The sequence below is a fragment of the Oenanthe melanoleuca genome, chromosome 13, assembly GCF_029582105.1.
Source record: "Oenanthe melanoleuca isolate GR-GAL-2019-014 chromosome 13, OMel1.0, whole genome shotgun sequence".
NCBI classification, from domain to species: domain Eukaryota; kingdom Metazoa; phylum Chordata; class Aves; order Passeriformes; family Muscicapidae; genus Oenanthe; species Oenanthe melanoleuca.
Window position 1 is genome coordinate 18,180,116 of NC_079347.1, and position 21,894 is coordinate 18,202,009.

Genomic DNA, 21,894 nt, shown 5'->3' on the forward strand with positions numbered 1-21,894 from the left:
CCCCTCCACACTTGCGGGTGGAGCAAATGCCTGGATGCAAAGAATGCACAGAAAGTCAAGCTGTGGGAGGAACCTTAGCACATAAAAGCAGCTAACACAACAGGAGCCAATATTGCTTTGGATTTCTTGAAGGGTTCTGTGTGGTGAATAAATTCTCAGATGCAAGTTTTTCCCTACATGGTGTCTAGGCAGTTGTTGTTAATGTTTGTGTTGGTGTGTGTCTACCCAGTTGACTACAGTTGTTGTTTGTTGACTATTTGTTAATGTTTTCTTTGTAAATTGTTAATGCTCTTGGCTGTTTGTCCCTTACCCTATCCCAGGTGCCCACTCTTGTATCCACACCCACCTCCACTGCCTTCAAAATGGTGTGTGACAGCAAGTGCTCACAGGATACTATTTAATGGTAAAAACCCCTGAAACAATGAGCCAGTATAACATCTAAGCCTAAAATATGGTACTCCCAGGATGAGAAAACAGTGGAGAAGATGGAATCACCAACCAGAGCTTTTTCGCCTTGTTGCCATGTCTTAACAGCACTCGGCTGGCATGACACCCCTAGACCAAGAACCAGCAAATGTTTTCCTAGGGACTTCTGCGAGGATGGAATCCTCAGTTCTGTCGTTTGGCAAAGCTGATTTCCTCTTCCTTCGCATCGTCCAGTGGTGTGTGTGACTCCTCGGGTTCCCCACCCAAAGCTGACCTTTAATAAAGGCCTTGAAAATTACACTTAGCACATAAAAGCAGCTAACTGCTGCACCACAGGATCTGGTTATGCTTTGGGTTTCTTGGAGGGCTCAGGGGCTCACTTGGAAGGGTCATTTTGGCCCTGCTTTCCTGCCGGTACGCATCTCACCACCGGGCCGACCTCGTGCTCCGCTGCCTGCCGACGGAGCGGGCGCCGCTGCAGCCGGCCGGTCCTGCCGCGCATCCCGGGCACGGCCGCGCATCCCCGGCCCCGCCGAGCATCCCCGGCCCCGCCGCGCATCCCGGTCCCGCCGAGCATCCCCGGCCCCGCCGAGCATTCCCGGTCCCGCCGAGCATCCCCGGTCCCGCCGAGCATCCCCGGTCCCGCCGAGCATCCCCGGTCCCGCCGCGCATCCCGGCCCCGCCGCGCATCCCCGCCCCGCCGCGCATCCCCGGTCCCGCCGAGCATCCCCGGTCCCGCCGAGCATCCCCGGTCCCGCCGAGCATCCCCGGTCCCGCCGAGCATCCCTGGTCCCGCCGAGCATCCCGGCCCCGCCGCGCATCCCCGGCCCCGCCGCGCATCCCGGCCCCGCCGCGCATCTCCTGCCCCGCCGTGCATCCCCTGCCCCGCCGAGCATCCCCGGTCCCGCCGAGCATCCCTGGCCCCGCCGAGCATCCCCGGCCCCGCCGCGCATCCCGGCCCCGCCGCGCATCCCCGGTCCCGCCGAGCATCCCCGGTCCCGCCGCGCATCCCGGTCACTGCCGGTCCCGCCAGCCTGCGCCCAGCCGAGCCCGCAGCCGCAGCCGCGGTCCGCAGCAGAGCCCGCTTGTACCAAGAGCCGCCGCTGTTTCCTGCGCCGCCCGCCTGCACCAGCCCGCCGCAGCCCCAGCCTGTGGCGACCAGCCCATACCGCCGCCAGCACCCAGCCGCAACCGCGCCCCGGCCCTGGGAATCCGCAACTGCTCCAGGACGCGCCCGTAGCCGCGGCAGCTGTTCCCCGAGCGCAGAAGGAACACGCAGCCTGCTGCTGTTTGGAAATCGCGCCCAGGGGCGCAATGGGAGCTGCACACACACCGGGATTTGCAGCACGCACGTTCCACCCGCGGAGCCGATGCTGACAGACCACCGCGGTTCTTGTGGTGACGCTGTCCCTGTCTTCTGTTTCCTTCTCCTTCCCCGTCCCCCTTTAGTAAAAACACTTACCCTTTTTTATCAATAAAAGGTTCTCAGATATAATATTGCTGCGTTTGCTGTTTATTTTTGTCCCAGAAATCTATCAAAAAGAATCCTCCCCGAGTCCCCCTTTTATAGTGGAACGGGACAAGTGGTAGGAGGAATTATTTTCTTGGGGAGTTGAAAATTATCCTTATCAGTCACTTTGTCGCAAAGAGCGTTATAGGCAGAATTATTTGGTATTTTAGACCAAACTCAGCTCTCTAAGAAGAGTGGATTGCTCCGAGAGGGTGAGACAGGGACAGAGGGAAAAGCCTCAGATAAAACCAGCGCAACAGATTAGCGGTGCGAGTCCGGTTTAGTGACCCAGCAGCAGGGCCGAGAGTACGCGTGGCGCTGGGCACTGCACTGCAGCAGAGGGCACCAGAAAGCAACAGAACAGTTCTGACAGCTCGTGAAATACCAATGTCTGCCCTAGAGGCTGGCGGTGGCCTTGGTCTGTTCCGTGGGTGGGAAAGGACGGCGAAGAAAGACTCCACAGCCCTGTGCTGCACACCTTAAATTAGCATAAACACGGGCGGCGTTAATGTCCATGAGCTCGCGTGTCCCGCTCACAGCCACGCTGCCGGTGCCGATGGAGTGACAGGGGCAGCTCGGCGCAGAGGCAGCGCTGCCCTGTGCAGTGTGATGTCCTTCAGCACGGGGGACGCTGCAGACCTTCCCGAGCTGGGGAGCGGAGCGTGTGTGACCCCCGCAGAGATGCTGCCGGCCCTCCCGCCCGCACACCGCCCCGCTCCGGGCGCGCCTTCTCCTCCACGGCCCCGCGCCATGTGCCGGCCCCAGCCCGGCACCGAGCCCGGGGAGGGCGGCGGGGCAGCCCCGCGGCTGTGTCCGGCTCCGCTCCGCGGCCAGGGCGGCGGGGCAGCCCCGCGGCCGTGCCCGGCTCCGCTCCGCGCCCAGGGCGGCGGGCGCTCCCGGGAGAAGGCCGGCCCTCGGGCCGCCCCGCCCCGGCCGTGCCCGGCCCCTCGGCTCCCGGCCCGGCGGCGGGTGGCGCCCGCGGCGGGCGGAGGGAGTTTCCAGGAAGTGGCCATATTGGATCCATTCAGCCGAGCGGCGGGCAGCGGCTGCAGCGCTCCCGCCGCCGGCGCCGCGCAGCCCGGCCATGGCCGCCACCGACGTGGAGCGCTTCTCGGTGAGCACCGCGGCGCGGCCTGCGGTTCCTTTGTCCCTCGGATGGAGGGGCCGGGGCCCCCGGCGGCTGCGTGGGGTGGGGGTGGCTGCGGAGGGAGCGGGGCGATGCCGTGCCCGCGGTGTGCGGGGAAAGCCTGTGCGGGAAGGTGCTGCCCGCCCGTGGGCGCAGGGAGCGGCGGATGGAGGCTCCGGGCCGCGGGCTGGCGCTGGCGCTGGCACGGCACCGGCAGCCCGGCCGGGATGCTGTGAAGGGTACCGGGACCCGCGTGTGCCGCCGTGCATCACCGCAGAACGGGTCAGACCTCACCAAACACCGCTTGTTTACACACCGAACACCGCGGGAGTAACTTGGCGGTGCGTGTATAGCACATATACGTGTGTATAACAGCGCTGATTCAATCACGGGCAGAGCAGAGCCTCGAGGCTGGCTGCTCTCCGAGCCAAAGCCAGGAATGCTGTACAGCAAATATGGAGCGTGACCTGTGCACCGCCGCCTTCTGCAGCTCACATGTTGTATAACTGCCGTCGGAAGTCAATCTGCCTCAAATCTGTCAGCCCTAAACTATTCTTTGTCTACAGCTTGAGTTTTTTGTTGTTGTTGGAAGGCTGCTCTCATTAAAGAGCTTGGTGTTGTGTCTTGTACGCTCTCAGACCTAAAAACATTTTTACTGCATTAAATAGCATAGCTCTCCAAAGTCAAAATAGCCTGGTGTGATATTACTAAATAAATGGGAACAGCAGTGGTGGCTGTCTGAATTATAGACAAGCCCTTGGAGCACAAACAAGTCCCTGCTACTCTTTTCTCTGTAAGCTACTTTTTGCCAAGGATCTCAAACCCTGCTTAATTTCTTTGAACCCTGGCCCAAAAGTTTCCAGCTCAGAAATGACTTTTCAAGACTGTAACTTACTTAAAACCTGCATAAAGGAAAATTGAATTGTGGGGGTCTTATTTAAGAAAGGTAATGTTTATAGGCTCTGGGAGGAGTAGATTAAGGTAGACAGCAGCAGAGAATGAAAGCACCAAGACTCTCACTGCAATTCTTTCTGCATTTGTATCATATAAAAACACTTTTAATGTTAATTTGTGTGCCTGCTGTTGCCTGTGCAGGTTTTCCTAGGTGTTACAGGAACCTGAAATATTGCCTAGTTCTGGAGAAAATTAATTTGCTTTTTTGGTGCGGGTTCTTGAATTGTTGTATTTACATCAATACTCTGTCACTTTGATTTTAAAAAAAGAAAGGGGAAAAAAAACCCCTGAAGGAGCCTGTCTCTCATTTGGGCACCAAAGGGAGATGGCTGGGCTCCAGCATGGCTTACTTGAGTGCCCAACTGCATTAGGAATAAATCTGCTTGCTTTGTGCAGGGGTGGCTTTATGGGGATCTGCAGGCACGGTAGGTTGGTGATCTCAGTTTGCCTTTTGCCTGGATCCCTGGATCTGGGAGAGCAACATCTCCTTTCCATTTCTGTGGGGCAGGTGTCTGTCCCAGCTGCTGTTTGCTTTACCCCCAGCTTGTGTCTCTGTTGTTCCTCCAGCAGTATCATGGAAACTTCATGATTCCGTTTTTTTTTTCTGTGGGGCTGGCAACAGGTTTCTTGTTGCCATTTTGTGTTACCATACCTCAGCTTCCTGAGCATGAAGTCCATGTGGGAGTAGCTTGTTGCTGCCAAGCAAAGGTGATGATAAATTCGCTTATTTTTACCAGCTGTTTGTATTTGCAGTAGGAAGTAATGCTGAAAAGGCCTCTGAAGTAGGGTTTTGATAAACAATAGGTCATGGTTGGTGAAGCTGTTTATGTGTCCAGCTGACAGTGGTATTCTGGAGTGTAGTATCCTTAGGTTTGGATAATGTGTTTCGAAAACTCTGCAGATGCACACTTCCCTTGCACAGTCCTCCAGAATGCCTCTGTCTCCAGCATAGTAAAGTTCCCTTCAAGTGCTGCTGTTGGAAATGACCAACAAAAGAAATGAAAGGAGGCTTATCTGTGGAAAGCCACCTCTGAGGCAGCAGGATCACACCAGTGCTGCTCAGCACCACCTTTGTTTTTGTGGCTGTAGTGTTGTAAGAGAGATTTGCTTCAACCCCTGGAGACTGAACTTTTCTGCTCATCTGCTCGGGTTAACCACAGCTGTGTTCAGGGCTTGGGCTGCAGGCAGACCCAGAAGCTGCTCACCACCAGGGTGGGAGGAAAACTGATAATGTTTGGTTCATTTATGCAATACTTTTATTTTGTCATTAGAGCTCAGAGCTTCTCCGTTGCCTGAGCTGGCTGGTGCTGAGTTAGCAGGTGACTGTGCTGGAGCAGACACTAGAGCGTTGGCAAGGATGTTGGGATGTTGAGTGGGAAACAGCCCAACCACCACGTGCATGTGGAAGCCAGAAGGTGCTTGAAATGCAGCAGGGAAATGCAGAAGTTCTGAAGGAACTTGGAAATGCTGGAAGGGGAAAAAGTGACTGAGGAGTGACTGGAGGTGCAGAGGAGAATAAATGGGATAAGATGTGAGAATGAGACTGTAAGACTTCTGCTTTTCCAAACCTTTTGCTTTCTATCTTTTTAAATTAGACCCACTGACCTCACAAAATGCTGTTGCATAACTATCTGCCCTAACCCACAGCCTGGCACAGAGCTGCAAAGGCAATGGGCTCAAAACTGAGCAGTTCTGTCAGAAGCAGGTGTCCTCAGTCTCAAGGCTGGGCTCAGATGAGGGTTTAACATGAAAAGCTAACTTCTGGCTGATTGCTCTGCATGGGCACCACAGCTGCCTGCACAGACAGGGTGTGTGAGCATTGATGCCCACTGGACACAGGTGCATGGCAGCTGTGAGCTGTGGTTGGGAATGGCTGTCCATGTGCAATCCTGAAATTTCCCTTCATGTAACTGATTGACAGCTAGGCTGGTACTGGCTTAGCTGGTATTTAGCTTTACAATAAATCAATTTCCATTAGAAGATCTTGCCAATAAAACACCATTTTATACAGAGGAAAGCTGAAGAGCGACCTCTTTGCTGGAAATAGACAATGGGATTTGCTTTGTCTCAGCGAGTTGCTGAGCTTCGGGAGGATCTAGCAAGTTTGTCAGCTGTGTGTCAGCTCTACCTGTTTACACACCACTGCTGTCTTGTCATCTGCTCCCAGCTCTGGGAGGAGAGGAGCCTTTGGATGGTGCCTGTTCCTGCCATAAACACCTACATTCTGATAGACTTCAGGTGTTGTTGCTGCTTTCTGTAAGCTCAGGGTTCATTTAATGATGCACAGCCTAAACCCACTCTGCCCAGGGTGAAAGATGGGCTTGAGGAGTGAGCTGAGAACAGCTCTGTGTTTCATGACCAGAAGTCTGCAGGTCCTAAGCACAGGTTTACATTTTCTTCTAAGTGAACTCTCAAAGGAAAACCTTTCCATGGCTTAATTCCAGTGGAAAACGGGGTTGATTTGAATTCAGATATTCCCCCTTCTCTCTTTTTCACCCAGGCAGTTGGCACCATTTGAAAGTTCCAGGATTAAATCCCCTTGTCTGTTTCTGCTATTCACTTTACCTTTTGCCTGGAAAAACTCAAGTGGTCCCCCATGCAGTGTGGAGCACAAGTGACAGATTTTTCTCCAAGCTGGTAGCAGGCACTAGAAAGCCAACCCAGCAGGAGCAGCCCTTCCCCTCCCTGTGCTGGCCAGCTCTTCTGCCTGTAGGGTGCTTTTTTGGGAAGGAATGATGCAGAAAATGGCCTTTCACTGGAGGGGACAGATTGGTGGTTGCGTCTCCAAGCCCTGTGATTCCTCCCCTGGAATTCTGTGTGTCCTCACACAGGAAGCCAGCTCTGACTGCCTCAACCACTGAATCAATTAACTCAGCCAGAGCCCATGGCAGTTAAACACTTATTTTCAGTGTGTGCACTGGGTACAAGTGTTGCCCAGAATAAAAATTTATTTGGTTTGTTTTTTTTTCTCTTCCCCACTGTGGTGAATCCAGGGTGTCTCTTCCTCCCGCAACATGTTGCTGTGCGTGGGAGCTCCAGAGCTGCTCGTAGCTGCAGTGAGTGCTGAGACAGTGGGTGGAAGGACGTGAGCTGGTGGAGGCTGAGGCCGTGTGTGCCCTCAGCATTGGCAAAACAAATGAGAGCCTGAAGAATAACTCCCTTTCAGGAGGCTGGTGTGGTGTCAGGGCTTGTCATCTGTGCCCTGGTGGCAGCTGTCAGCCGGTCCCCAGCGTTGCTGGAAGGCCAGAAGCTCCCTAAATATTATCTTCTGTGGCAGAGTAGCAGTGCTGTCTCCAGCTGCAGGGAGAGGCTCAGCCCTGTCTCTGAGTGCCCCCACTGTCCCCAGCGCTGTCGTCTCAAGGCACCGCTGTGAAGCCAAGGGCCATCACTGGGCTGTTTTTCTGCCTGCAGAGCGACAGTCAAGCCCTTCCCTTCCCTTCCCTTCCCTTCCCTTCCCTTCCCTTCCCTTCCCTTCCCTTCCCTTCCCTTCCCTTCCCTTCCCTTCCCTTCCCTTCCCTTCCCTTCCCTTCCCTTCCCTTCCCTTCCCTTCCCTTCCCTTCCCTTCCCTTCCCTTCCCTTCCCTTCCCTTCCCTTCCCTTCCCTTCCCTTCCCATCCCATCCCATCCCATCCCATCCCATGCTCCTTTGGCTTGGAGCTTGGGAGGGGGAGAGACTGGCATGATGCTGAATTGGCTTTTCCTGGGTTGTGCAATTAAGAGGAGGAATTTGGGAGGTGATGGGACTGAGGGAGACGTGCAGGGCGTGGGCACACTGCACACTTCACCCCACCTGTGTACGTTTATGAGTTTTGATTATTCAGGGTGTTTTGAGCACACTTCAGGCTGTGGATGGGAGAAGCTGCCCTGTTTGTTTCAGATGCCATTGTCCTGTCCCATACTGGTTTGTTGAGGTGGGTATTGTGTTTATGCAGAATCTGCTGGTGTCTCCTCTTCCCCACATCTGTGTAGCTGCAGTGAGCTCTGGGTTTATACCTGAGGCTTTGCATTCATGTTCATGTATTAAAGAAGTGTCAGACAGCTAAAAGAGCCCACCTGTCCTCCCAGAGCAGCCCAAGTGAGAAATAAAATCCTGGCAGTGCTGTTTGTCCTCTGTCCCTGCCATGTGCTTTTCTTCCAGAGCCTCTTCTCTGGCATGAGCAGCCATGCTCACCTGGAGTTTGTGACATTGGGAAACCCAGACAGGGAATCAGCATCCTCCAAATGGGATGGCAGGGGATGTTGAGAGAAGAATGGTGTCAGTGAGAGCCACAGGGTTCTTGGGCACAGCCCTAATCGCCGCTCTCAGCTTGTGGCTGACCAGGTCAGGGCTGTGAAGGCACCACTTTCAGCTGTTTGTATTCCTGTGTGAAACCAAAAAGTGTCTGTCTCCCACAGCATGGAATTCCAGAGATGTCAGACAGCTCAGGCAAGGTTCCCATGCAGCGCCCTGTCTCGGGGCTCTGGCCCTCTCTGGCTGCCCTGCTCAAAACCAGACTGTCACAGGGACTGTGGAGCCTGAGAGCCTGGGCTGCACTTCCATCAGGGGCTGGGGTTCTGCCATGCTCACCTCACCACTGCACGAGGTGCTGATGAGTGTGCAGTTTGTGTGCAAGGAAACGTGGGGAATGCATCAGATCCTCCACGGGCAGCCAGGGCTGTGGCTGTAACAGGGGCAGGACTCAGCCCTCAGCCTGGCTGAGCCCATGTCTGCCTGCAGCCGTGGCTGTTCCCAGAGCTTGTGCTGGTGCTGGAAAATGGTGTCTGCAATCCCCTGCAATCCTCAGGTGTGTTGCTGAGAGAGGAGACCCTCCTCTGTGGTCACTGTGTTGTGCAGTGGGCATTGCTGGGGTGCCTGGGGACAGAGGGGCAGTGCCAGGTCTCTGCTCCAGACCCTGCTGACAGCAGCCTTCCACCCTGAGTGACACTGATCCTGGCTTTCCAGCTCTGCCACAGTAAAATGCTGGCAGCTGGCCTCCCAGCAACACTCCCTTTTTCTGCAGCAAAGGTGCTTCCAGCTCATATTCCTAAATATAGATTTATCCTGTATTTTCACACAGAAAGAATAGTCCCTTCAGCTTAGCTTTCTGCTTCATGTGTCTTTCAAATAGAAGTTTTCTTTTCAGTTTTCCTATTGCCTCGATTCTTCAGATTAAAAGTATTCTGTGCTAATACACTTGGAAGTTTTCTGGAGGCATGTATTAATAGGATACATAGCAGTCAGCTTATTAGTATGATAACTCAGAAGAGCTGAGTTGCTGTGATATATTGTGGAATATTCTCTTTCTAGTGTCTTCCAGGCATTATTACAAGAAATTGTAGCTGTTTGTGGAGATGCTGTGGGATGGTTGCATAAGGCAAACTGGGAAAAAGCATACAGTGGTGACCAAAAGCTCTTGGGTTCCCATTATATTTCCCTTCTCTAGAAATGTACTGGATAACAGTATTTACTGTAATTGGGCAATAAATTCTGAAAATGTATGTGGGAATTTGCCATGTTTATTTTAAGTGGTAACTAAAGCAAATAATATTCATGACTGCTATCCAGTGTGGCTTGTTTGTTGTGATGGGGATCCAGATCCTTTTTCCCCTCTTCAACACTTCTTTTAAACTGCTCCAAACCTTTTTCATTCCAGTCCTTAAGGGTAGGCACTCAGTTTATCTCCTGGCTTTGTCCCACAGCCACTGTGTTTGCCAAGTGTTTCCTGTTCCTCATGGAAGGATGCTGGGACCAGAGATTGCTCAGCTGGGTGCAAACTGGGAATACATCACTGCCTTGGGTAAACTTGGGAAAGTCTGTACTAGATAAGGTGCTAAGATTAGGCTCTTGACAGGGTTAATTGGAAAGTTCATTAAATTAAAAGCCTCAGCAGCTTCTGAATAAATAAACTTTTAAAGATACTGACTAGGGCAGTGTTGGTTTGCATTGTTTGTATTTCAGGATCTTTTTTTTCAGTCTGTTGTAAAAGTTTTGTGTTTTGGGCTTTGCTTGGTTTTGAATAGTTTATGGTGGATGGAATTCTCAGGCTGCCAAGAAGCTGAACTTTCTCATCCTTTAAGGTCATTTTGGAGGAAATGTCTTTCATTTTTGGTTCCATAGCTTTCTTTATTTTAACCAACTTTTCTTATTCTCAGAGGCAGATTTCATGTTTGCAGAACACTGTATACATAATGCCTGGTAAATCCTGCTTTGCTCCATTATAAACTCTCATCCAGGACTTGTGATAGAGACAAAATGCCTATTTAGTCCTCTCTTGATTAAGAAAGACCTCACAATTAATTTATTAGGCTTTTTAAATGTTATAGGGAAATCACTAAATAACAGCTTAAGAAAAAGAAGCATGTTGGAATTTTGCTTGTGGGGTAAAAAAGAGAGGAATTTAAGCCAGAAACAGTCTGTTTGTTTGCAGAAAATTAAAACTGATGTTGCCTTCACAGGTTGTGAATGGATCATCTTGTGTGTGGTATGAGAAGATGAGGAGCTTTACTCTCACTTGAGACTTGGCTTTGAGCATCAGCAAAACCCGATGTTTTTGCTGATGTGCCATTTGATTCTGTAGATGTGTGTAGGGTTTTTGTTTTGTGCTCTGTGGTTTGTTGTGCTCTTTGAAGGAGGAGAGGCTGCTGGGGCTGCAGGGGAGGCAGTGCCCTCGGTTCAGCTGTGTGCTCACAGGTGTGGAGGCAGCAGGCTGGTGCAGAAGCAGAGCATTTGAGGGTGCCAGTGCCTGCTCCTGGCTGTGTGCTGGCAGAGCCTGCCATCCTGCTGGGGATGGGATGCACAGGGTGTGCCCAGGAATCCAGGTGCCTTTTGGAACCAGCCCCTTGGATTCAGGAAAGAAATTAAGGAGTTTGCCTCCCTTCAAAGGAGCTGGGCTTTCTCCCTTAAATCCCTGTGCACCTTCTCAGGGGAGGAGGTTACAGTGTGTGTTCAGCCCCGGGTTTGCTGCTGTGCAGCAGAGCCTTTGCTTCCCCTGCCCTGGGCACAGGGACATTGTGAACCTTGGCACTGGACCAGCGATTTTTGGAAATACTTGTGAGAGCACTGCACTCACTGATCACTTGCTGGTCTTTAAGTTTGTGAACAGCTCTTCAAGATGGGTCCAAAAGTTAAAGGCCAGAATCTCAGCTCTTGAGCCTTCTTGCTTCTGTAATATAAAGTGGCTCCAATTTTTACTTGGCATGTCTTGGTGGTGACTCCATATGTGGTTTCTTCAGTGATGTTTTTGCCTGCCTGGAGTGCAGCTGGGAGCCAGGAGGGATATGAATAAAGGCCTGAGTGTCTGGGAAAATTCTTGGCATTCTTAGAGGAGCAGTTTAGGGGGGAGGGAGGGGGCGGGCGGCGGGTTGGGAATTGTGTTTGTTTAGTGTGAGGTTTTTTGGGGGGACTCCAGTGTAGGCTGGAAGCTCATTGTGAGCATGCAGCAACTGGAGATGGCTGGCTGGCACAGCATCCCACGCTCAGAGCTGGCTCAGATGTGGCTGTGCTCCTGTACTGAGAACTGGAAAACAGAAAGAAGGGAAGGCACCTGGGGCTCTGCCCTGCCATTGCTGGAGGGAAGAGCAGTGTTAGGCATCACCATGTTGCCTTTTTCAGCACTTCAGGGTTGCTACAACAGGAAAAACAACAGTTTTCCTCCCTGCACAGGCACAGAAGGCTCAGGGTCTCAGGTGCATCCTGGATCACTGGCCATGTCCCACCACCAGAGTGGGCAGGAGCAGGAGGCAGCAGAGAAGATGAAGCTCTTCATCTTCTCTTGTTGGTATTGTAAGACAAGTGGTAAATCAGCAGAAACCCTGCATCTGTGGGCTTGCTTTTTCTTCCTTTCTTCGTTCCCCAGCCTGTTATTAAGTGCTCCATGATGGGGATCTGAAATTTTAAGCCCATGCCTTAAGCTTAACTGAAAACCTTCAGAACTGGGTGTGTGCTTGCACTTTGCAAATCTCCTTGAGATTAGGTGCCATTTAGATGTCACAATTTTAGCCTAAGAGGTGCTGAGAGCTCCACTGGCCAGCCCCAGCTGAGTGTGCTTCGTTTTATCTCCAGTGCCAAAGGCACCCACAACTACTCCCCCTCTGTTGAGCCCTCTGTTAATATTTACTATGCTCAGAATCTCTCCCTGTCCAGTGTGGTCCCATTACCTCTGTTGGACCATCTCCTATTTAATAGGCTGCAAAGTGCAATCCCATTCTCTGATGCTGTTATACATCTAATAGTCATTAGGCTGTGAGACAGGTAATACTTTCATTGTGTTAGTGACTGTTTTGAATGTTGCTCACACCACAGAAGTGTTTCTCCTATGTGAAGTGTGGTGTTGCTGTTAACTGCCCCTCAGCTCTGAGCTAGGCAAAAGAGATATTTTCTTAATGGAAATAGGAGTCTGTATTCACTGCTGTCACTTTGCAAATGTCAAGTGGCATTTATTGAGCCAGCATTCAGAGATGGAGAGATTCTCCAGAGAGAGGTAATTTGTCAAATTTTTCTGCATTGATCCAGAAGCTGGGCCAAGCCCCAGGGAGTGCCTGCTTGAACAAAGAAGCTGGATTTGGCTTCTGACACTGTTTGCCCAAAGGTCTCTAGGCAAGTACTCAATTGCTCCATGACTCAGTGTGCTTGTGAAATGATGAAAACTGCAAGTGCCTTTGCAAGGAATCTTGCAGTGGTTGGCTTTTGGGGGAGGTTGTGGGGTTGGGCTGGGGACCTGAAGCAGCCCCTCTCTGTTTGGTTGGTGGGACACTGCCCAAAGTGCCCAGCCTGAGAGAGCCAGGCAGTGCCAGCACACATGAGCTGTACCTGGGACCAGCTGGCTCTGCTTGGGTTGGATAAACAGCCATGTATCACTCAGTCCTTTCTCTGCTGAGCTGCAAAATAAGACTCCCTGCATCAGCATGGAATGATTTCCTGATTCTGTGTCTTTCCATGGAGACAAGGGACTAGCATCCTACAAACCCCTTTGGAGTGTGTGTTAATCTCTGTGCTGCACACAGTGTTGTGGATTGTGGCTGGGCAGAGGAGGTGAAGTCATTGTTTGTGCCCAGCAGCAGTGCCCAGCTGTGCCGGGTGCCGGGCCAGCAGCTCTGCAGGGCACAGTGTGGGGAGCCTGCCTGCCCTCCTGCTGCTGCCTGAGTCACTCTGCTCAGGAGCCTGCAATCTGCCAGCACTGGTTCTTCCTTGTTTTGGTTGGGCTGTAAGTCAGGGAGGAGAGGATGTGTGTGTGCCCTTTGCCATGTGCCTGGCGCTGCGTGTCCGCGTGCTCCCCGCAGGGTAAAGCGCTGCTCCCTGGGAACAGCCAGGGCACAGAGCTGCTGCAGGGCATCCCTGTGACACAGGAATGCTGCACCCAGCTCCAGCATTTCTCATGCTCTAAGGTCAGGATGACATCCAGGATTCAGGAATTTAGACACAGAAGTGTTCCTCAGAATGAGAATTGAAGTGCTGTGGAAAAGCGCCGTGTAGGTGTTGTGGTGTTGAGTCTTTGTGTTTTCTGAGTGTGTGTGTGAAAAAATGTAAATGGAAGAACTCTGGGAAGAGAAGGACCTGAAATACAGCTGCCTAGTGAGCTCCTGGAAGACACAAGCTTCTCCCTGTGTAGGGCTGGCATGTAGCCTGGCCACGGATCCCAGGCTGGTGCTGCAGAGGTACTGGAGGGAGCATTTGGGAGCAGCAATCTTTGGGTTGAAGGTCACTGCTTACACTGAAGTGTAAGCAAATTCATGTAGCAGAAACGAGAGAAATCTTAATTTCCTTCCTTCTTTCCCTGTAGGTCTTTGTTGTTTGCCTTTGGAAAAAGTCAGCTGTTCATCTTTCTCACTTATGTTTTGTTGGGCTGTAGAAATAGGAAAGGGCAGCTCAGACACAGAAAAAAAAAAAGTTCTGTGCTATCCCTTAGGGTATACATCCAGGAGTCATCATTCTTTACCAGCTAAACCATGTGATTTTATGTTTTCCCTCTTGGTTTTTATTCACCAGTTGCTTGTATGCTGATGAAGCAGGGCCCAGGGTTTGCATTACAAGTCCCATCATGCCAGGTTCTTAAAAATAAGTATCACCATTAAAAAAAAATAAATCACCATTTATGATTGTGGCATTCAATTATGCTTTTGTTTACCCATATGCTTTCACCTCCATCATTCAGGAAAAAAAGCCTGAGGGATGTCTCAAGCAGGAAACACAAGCATATGTCATTAAGGAGAATTTTGTGGTGCATTAATTGAAGGATGATATTTACAGAATTTTTTTTTTTTTTAAACCAAGTGATATCAGAATAATCTTCTTTATACAAGGCCTGCTCTGTTTACAGTGCTCCTCGTGAAAGCAAAGGAAGCAGGGGCAGCACATCTAGAAGCAGTAAGCTGCTCTGCACCAGGAGCCCCAGCTGGGAGCACTGTGCAGCTGAACGTGGAGCTGGACCCACTGCTGACATTCCCTGGGTTGTGCAGGCAGTGGTAAAACCACTTTTCCTGGAACGAGCTGCTGAAAAATGTAATGACGCAGAGTGAAACTGATGCTAATTTGGAGGTGAAGCATGAAGAGAAACTGTGATGGGGTTGTTACTTTTTGAGGAATCATAGGCACACAGATTGGAGCTGTAGCCTGTGCTCTTCTCACAGGTTTCTTTAATCACTGTCTGTGAAGAAGAGCCTAATTAATACATGATGCTGTGTTGATCCTCTTACAGGATCTGGATCTGGTCTCTCTGACTGTGTTTCTCTGCTGCCTTTTCCTGTCTGCCTTGCAGTGAAGGGTCAGATAACATGTCATCTGCAGTGGATGTGGTCTGTGGCCAGCTGCCTGCAGCAGCAGTGCTTCATCTTCCTGCCAGCCTGCGGTCCTGCTGGCCACGGGCTTGGAAGCCAGTGGGAGTTGGAAGGGAGTCCTTGGTTCCCTGGGCAGCTCTGTGGCTGGTGTGCCATTGTGCACCCCAAATCCATCCTCAGCCTCCAGCAGGGTGTGTCCATTGCTGGGGTGCCCCTGGAGCATCACAGCACGTTTGAAGCACTGTGGTTGGAGTGTTGTTTCAGTTCTTGTGGTGCTCAGCTAACTGTTCCATCTGTGCTACCAAGGACATGTCTGTCTTCCTGCTGCATGCTGAGAAAAGGGTTCTGTGATGCTGCTGTCAAATCAGAGCTAAAGATTGATGTTCCTCTGGGATGGCTCTTGTTCCTGTGGCCATGCCCCCAGATGCCATTTCTGTGCCTCTTGCCTGGCCAGAACATTTGTGAAAACATTTAAAGAACTTTGGATTTGAAAATCCATAAATTCTGCTCTGACCTTATGATGAATCTTTCATTTCCCGCAAAATTCCAGATTCAAAATATGATTTATCCCCTTGGCTCTCTGCTTCAAGCCTGAAGATCAGCTCAAGGCAAAGAAATCTTTGAAGAGCATGTCCAAAGACTGCAAGTAAAACCCTGATAGCTGCCCCACCACAGAATGTTTTTAATGACCCAAAGGGGATGTTCAGGGCTGCAGTGGCTATTTGAGGTGGAGCCATTGCAGACTCTTAATATCCCATCTGGCTCTGCCATATGACCTGCCCAGCTCCTGTCCTACAAGGCACTCTCACTGCTGGCACAAAGTATGGAGAAAGTTCTACTGAAATCCTTAGTTTTTGTTTAAAACAAACAAACCCCCCTACATTGCTGCATTACTACTGCCCTCATTCATTGCAGCATTTGTGTTCTGCATTGAGCATCAGTTTGTGCTGAGTGTGCAGGCTGGCTGTTCTGCTGGAAGGGGTTCTTCACTAGCAGTGACCTGTTTCCAGCTGTCCTAGAGCCACCTGTCGTGTGGGAACTGGCCAGAGGGACTGGTCATTTGGGCTTCTCATCAGGGTGTGGGCAGATTCCTCTGCAGCACAGGTGCACACACCAGACTCCACAAGTGAGCAGAAGCAGTGCTTGTATTCACAAGGCTGTCAAGCTTCCAAGCTCGATGGATTGGAGGGAAAGAATAAAACAGTGAAAACTTTCTCCCCCTTTATTTACTTTCCTAGTTTTATTACTTCCCAGCAGCTGTTGCTATTGTTTATCCTAACACAGGAAAATCCCTTTGGAGCTGAATGACAGCTGACACACACTGCAAACACAGTAAATGGCTTTCTGCTTTGGTATCAGCAGTACCTTGAATTGGACCAGGTTATTTCTGCTGCTTACAGAAATAAAGGAAACTGCATTTGAAGGTCACTGGCAAAAATGATTCCACTGCAGTTTGGCTCATTGGTTTAGCAGCTTTGAGAGGCAGAAAGCAGTTCTGAGTAGGTGTATTCCTGTCCTGTAGTGAACACAGTTTGAGTGCCAAAAAAAAGGAGAGAAAAAGCCCTGTGTGGATGCATTTGGGTTTCCTGCAGCCAAGGCATGACTGAGTTCTCAATGCAGCCTTGCCTGGCTGAAGCCTATTTAAATCAGAGCTGGAGCCTATTTTAAAATCAGTGGTGCTGCCTGTTGCCTGGAAACAACCTCCCAGCCTCAGGCACTTTCAGCCTAATCGTAGCCATCGGCAGCTTTTATTTATTTCCCAGCCAAAATGTCATTCCAGGTTTCTGGTTTGGGTTTTTGTTTGCTTGTTTTTGTTTATGATTTAAAATGAAGAGACACAAAGTGTAGCTGTCAGACTCTGTGACTTTCTGTGGGAACAGCTTTCAGCTGTCACCGCATTGCAGTGCTGGGAGCTGGCATTGGGAGCTCTGAAATTTGCAGTGCTGGGAGCTGGCACTTGGGAGCTCTGTGAAATTTGCAGTGCTGGGAGCTGGCACTTGGGAGCTCTGTGAAATTTGCAGTGCTGGGAGCTGTCATTGGGAGCTCTGAAATTTGCAGTGCTGGGAACTGGCACTTGGAGCTCTGTGAAATTTGCAGTGCTGGGAGCTGTCATTGGGAGCTCTGAAATTTGCAGTGCTGGGAACTGGCACTTGGAGCTCTGTGAAATTTGCAGTGCTGGGAGCTGGCATTGGGAGCTCTGTGAAATTTGCAGTGCTGGGAGCTGTCATTGGGAGCTCTGAAATTTGCAGTGCTGGGAACTGGCACTTGGAGCTCTGTGAAATTTGCAGTGCTGGGAGCTGTCATTGGGAGCTCTGAAATTTGCAGTGCTGGGAACTGGCACTTGGAGCTCTGTGAAATTTGCAGTGCTGGGAGCTGTCATTGGGAGCTCTGAAATTTGCAGTGCTGGGAACTGGCACTTGGAGCTCTGTGAAATTTGCAGTGCTGGGAGCTGGCATTGGGAGCTCTGTGAAATTTGCAGTGCTGGGAGCTGGCATTGGGAGCTCTGTGAAATTTGCAGTGCTGGGAGCTGGCATTGGGAGCTCTGAAATTTGCAGTGCTGGGAGCTGGCATTGGGAGCTCTGTGAAATTTGCAGTGCTGGGTACTGGCATTGGGAGCTCTGTGAAATTTGCAGTGCTGGGAGCTGGCATTGGGAGCTCTGAAATTTGCAGTGCTGGGAGCTGGCATTGGGAGCTCTGTGAAATTTGCAGTGCTGGGAGCTGGCATTGGGAGCTCTGTGAAATTTGCAGTGCTGGGAGCTGGCATTGGGAGCTCTGAAATTTGCAGTGATGGGAGCTGGCACTTGGAGCTCTGTGAAATTTGCAGTGCTGGGAACTGGCACTTGGAGCTCTGTGAAATTTGCAGTGCTGGGAGCTGGCATTTAGAGCTCTGTGAAATTTGCAGTGCTGGGAGCTGGCATTGGGAGCTCTGTGAAATTTGCAGTGCTGGGAGCTGTCATTGGGAGCTCTGAAATTTGCAATGCTGGGAGCTGGCATTGGGAGCTCTGAAATTTGCAGTGCTGGGAGCTGGCATTTAGAGCTCTGAAATTTGCAGTGCTGGGAACTGGCACTTGGAGCTCTGTGAAATTTGCAGTGCTGGGAGCTGGCATTGGGAGCTCTGTGAAATTTGCAGTGCTGGGAGCTGGCATTGGGAGCTCTGAAATTTGCAGTGCTGGGAACTGGCACTTGGAGCTCTGTGAAATTTGCAGTGCTGGGAGCTGGCATTGGGAGCTCTGTGAAATTTGCAGTGCTGGGAACTGGCATTGGGAGCTCTGTGAAATTTGCAGTGCTGGGAACTGGCATTGGGAGCTCTGTGAAATTTGCAGTGCTGGGAGCTGGCATTGGGAGCTCTGAAATTTGCAGTGCTGGGAACTGGCATTGGGAGCTCTGTGAAATTTGCAGTGCTGGGAGCTGGCATTTAGAGCTCTGAAATTTGCAGTGCTGGGAACTGGCATTGGGAGCTCTGAAATTTGCAGTGCTGGGAGCTGGCACTTGGAGCTCTGTGAAATTTGCAGTGCTGGGAGCTGGCATTTGGAGCTCTGTGAAATTTGCAGTGCTGGGAACTGGCATTGGGAGCTCCGTGAAATTTGCAGTGCTGGGAGCTGGCATTTGGAGCTCTGTGAAATTTGCAGTGCTGGGAACTGGCATTGGGAGCTCCGTGAAATTTGCAGTGCTGGGAACTGGCATTGGGAGCTCTGTGAAATTTGCAGTGCTGGGAGCTGGCATTTGGAGCTCTGTGAAATTTGCAGTGCTGGGAGCTGGCATTTGGAGCTCTGAAATTTGCAGTGCTGGGAGCTGGCATTGGGAGCTCTGAAATTTGCAGTGCTGGGAGCTGGCACTTGGAGCTCTGTGAAATTTGCAGTGCTGGGAGCTGGCATTGGGAGCTCTGAAATTTGCAGTGCTGGGAGCTGGTATTGGGAGCTCTGTGAAATTTGCAGTGCTGGGTACTGGCACTTGGAGCTCTGTGAAATTTGCAGTGCTGGGAGCTGGCATTGGGAGCTCTGAAATTTGCAGTGCTGGGAGCTGGCATTTGGAGCTCTGTGAAATTTGCAGTGCTGGGTACTGGCATTGGGAGCTCTGTGAAATTTGCAGTGCTGGGAACTGGCATTTGGAGCTCTGTGAAATTTGCAGTGCTGGGAACTGGCATTTGGAGCTCTGTGAAATTTGCAGTGCTGGGAGCTGGCATTGGGAGCTCTGTGGTGTCTGGAGGGACACAGGGAAGATGAGGACCAGGGGCTGAGAGCCTGAGGAATCCCCTGAGCTCAGCTGGTGCCTGCAGTGGCTTCCTGCATCTTGAGACAGTCTCCTCCTCAAGGGAAAAGCCAGACCTAATCAACTCTTGGGTCTTTTCCCACCACACACACTCACACACTGTCCCAAGTTCCCTTTCCCAGCGTGGTTGTGCCTCCCCATGCTCAGCATTCAGCTGCCTGCAGCAGCACAGATTCACTTTTAAAATCCCTGGGGTATGAGCTGTAGCATCTCCCTGTACTGGCAGGTGAGTGGAAGAAAATTAGACTTGGAGATCTCCCTGTCTTAGGGGTTGTTTTTGTTTTTAATTCACCTAAACTCTGGCCATCTCAAAACCTTGCTGACATCAGTTACACATGGAAACTTTAAATGATTGCTCTTTCTGCCAGGTTAGTGAGTGTGATTGATCCTCTCTGGACAGAATAGGATGGTTCACAGGAGCCCCCAGCGATGGTTCAATTGTGTTTTTGTCCAGGGAGTCCCTTGGGAGAGTGCTGGGCTAAAATCATCTGAAAGTGGGTAAAAAATGCTAAATGGAACAGCCAGAAGGTTTGTGTGTGACATGGAAGTTGTTTCAGCTGTTCACAAGTTGTTCTTGTGATTTAAATGGTTTGTTTCTCAAGGCTGGGAATATTTGTTCTACCAAAGGCAGAGCTAAAGGAGGCTTTGACTCAAGATGCAGTTGAACAAAGGTTTGTGTTTTGTTTAGCAATCTTACTGCAGGCACAGAGCAATACATAAGGCTTATCACAGAATTTATTTTCCTCTTGACTTCATTTAAGTTTGACAGGCAGCCTTGGTTCTTCTCAGGAATGCTCTTTTCTCTCAGTCTTAGTGCTGGGACAACAAGTTCCAAGTGTCAGGAACAGACAGAAGAGCCAGAGCCAAACCAAGGGCACACATTTTTTCCATTCCCATCTTCTGTGTGTGCTGGTGATTAAGAAAAACAATCAATTACCAAATCATTCTCCTTTTCCATAGGTGGGTAAGTGCCTGAGGGGCTGCAGGTATGGTGGTCTGGTCCCATTGCTTAGTTGTACAGAGAGGTGAGCATCTGTTGAAATTCCAAACTTGCCTGATTTTAGCCACTAGAAAAAGAAATGACCCTTCTGTCAGCTCCTCCTTGCTGCACTCTATGGCTGCTCTGCTCTGCCTTTCTGCACAGCTCACACAGCTCCTGTCTCCTCAGAGTTTTTTTTTTTTCTCTTAGCTCCTAAGCAAATCCTCTACAGGTGATCAGCTCCTCTGGGGAGGGAGGAAACAGAAGGGAGAGCAAAGTGCACACGTGGGAGGCAGGAGCAGGAACAGCAGAGGAGCAGTGGAAGGTTAGAACTGTTTGGTCACAGACAGGTGGGTCCTTGCCCTGCTGTGCTATTGGCACACCCAGCTCTGGGTGAGCAAACCTCTGCTTGTGGCAATGGCAAAGGGGAAAGACAAGTACTCAGGGGAAAATGCAGAGTCTGTCAAGCTGAATTCGCTGCTGGAGGGTTTAAGAAAATAAAATACAAAAACACAAAAAAAGGTTGAAGAGAAATGAGTGCTGAAACACATCATGGTGGATTTTCTTTTGCAGATCTCTCCCAGCTGCATGTAGTTGAAGCTCACTCTAGTGTTTTGTCTACTTTGGGGCCTGGTAGATTAGTTCTGCTAATTCCCATGAGGATCAGTATTTCCCAGTCTCTTTCCAGCTGCTGGTGGCTGTTGGGGGTTTGAGCTGTGGTGTGCCAGAACACAAGCTCTTGGCACTGCTGGGCTTTGAGTGCCCAGGAGGGGGGTGGCCTTGCTCTCATTGCAGTGCAGTGTGCTAACCTGGCTGCTTCTCCCTGGCAGAATGAAGAGAAGAGGAACCTTGCCCTGGGGGGCCATGTGGGCTTCGACAGCCTCCCCGACCAGCTGGTCAGCAAGTCTGTCACACAAGGCTTCAGTTTCAACATCCTCTGCGTGGGTGAGCGTGCTCCTCTGCAAACAGGCGTGGGGGAGGTGGGACCAGCATTTCTGCTCTGCCACACACCTTGGCAGGGACTTAAGCAAGGCAGAGATGCCAAACTCTTAAAAAACCATGTTGAATGAAACCAGGAGAATTTCTGTAATCACTGGGGTATTGCTCATCATCTCTGCTGCAGTAGCTTTGCCGTAGGAAGGATCAAAGGGAGGCTGTGTATAGCAAGTTAAGTATTTCCATGTGTAAACTGCAGTGGCTGGCATGAGGAGCTGGGTATGATAGATGCACCATGGGTTATGTGAGAGCTGCTGTAAGTTCTGAGTGTAAGCCTGCACCCCAAATCTGGGCACAAGAGGTTTGTGTCTGAGCTGTGCCTGGCCAGGGCTTTCCCAGGTGCAGAGAGTGAAGCATGGTCACCTCTGTGCTTGGAAAGGGATGGGGAGTGTTCCTTATTGACTTTAAAATAACCTCCTTGTAGTCTTTTAATTTTGTCATTGATGTGATCTAGCAGGCAATGCTGGCTGGAGTACTAGAGCCCAATTCCTTTCAGCAATGAGATGAGCATCATTTTTGCTTTGGCTGGTCCTTGTATGGTGTAACCTGCTAGACCAGCAGAAATACATCAAGAGACAGCAGCTCCTATGGCTTTGTATAAACTGTGCAGTGACACCCTGAAAACTTACACAAGGTGCCTGTGCCATACCCAAGTCACTCTTGCATATCCACACCACAAATAATAAGTGTGGCTGAAATCACAGTTGAAATTCACAGATTTGTTCTTAGCAGAAGGGTAATTACATCAGAGGTCAATACATTTTTGATTTGTGTCATTCTTGGGTACCAGAATGGATATTCTTCCGTCCTCATTTAGCTTTTTTAAATTTTTTTTGGGACAAGAGAGGAAATGCCCCACTCTGTTTGCCACTTCCTTCTCCCA

General features: G+C 50.7%; 1 protein-coding gene across 2 annotated transcripts in view; it reads left to right on the plus strand.

The window, feature by feature from the left end:
• The first annotated feature begins 2,891 nt into the window (after positions 1–2,891).
• SEPTIN8 (septin 8) overlaps positions 2,892–21,894 on the plus strand; it is a 35,022-nt gene continuing 16,019 nt past the window's right edge. The window contains exons 1-2 of one of the 2 annotated variants that reach the window (XM_056502219.1): positions 2,892–3,050; positions 20,846–20,960. In XM_056502219.1, the coding sequence (XP_056358194.1) occupies positions 3,021–3,050; positions 20,846–20,960 (145 nt within the window). In that variant the 5' untranslated portion in view covers positions 2,892–3,020. The remainder of the gene's footprint in view (positions 3,051–20,845; positions 20,961–21,894) is intronic. The other variant, XM_056502218.1, reaches the window with a different exon arrangement.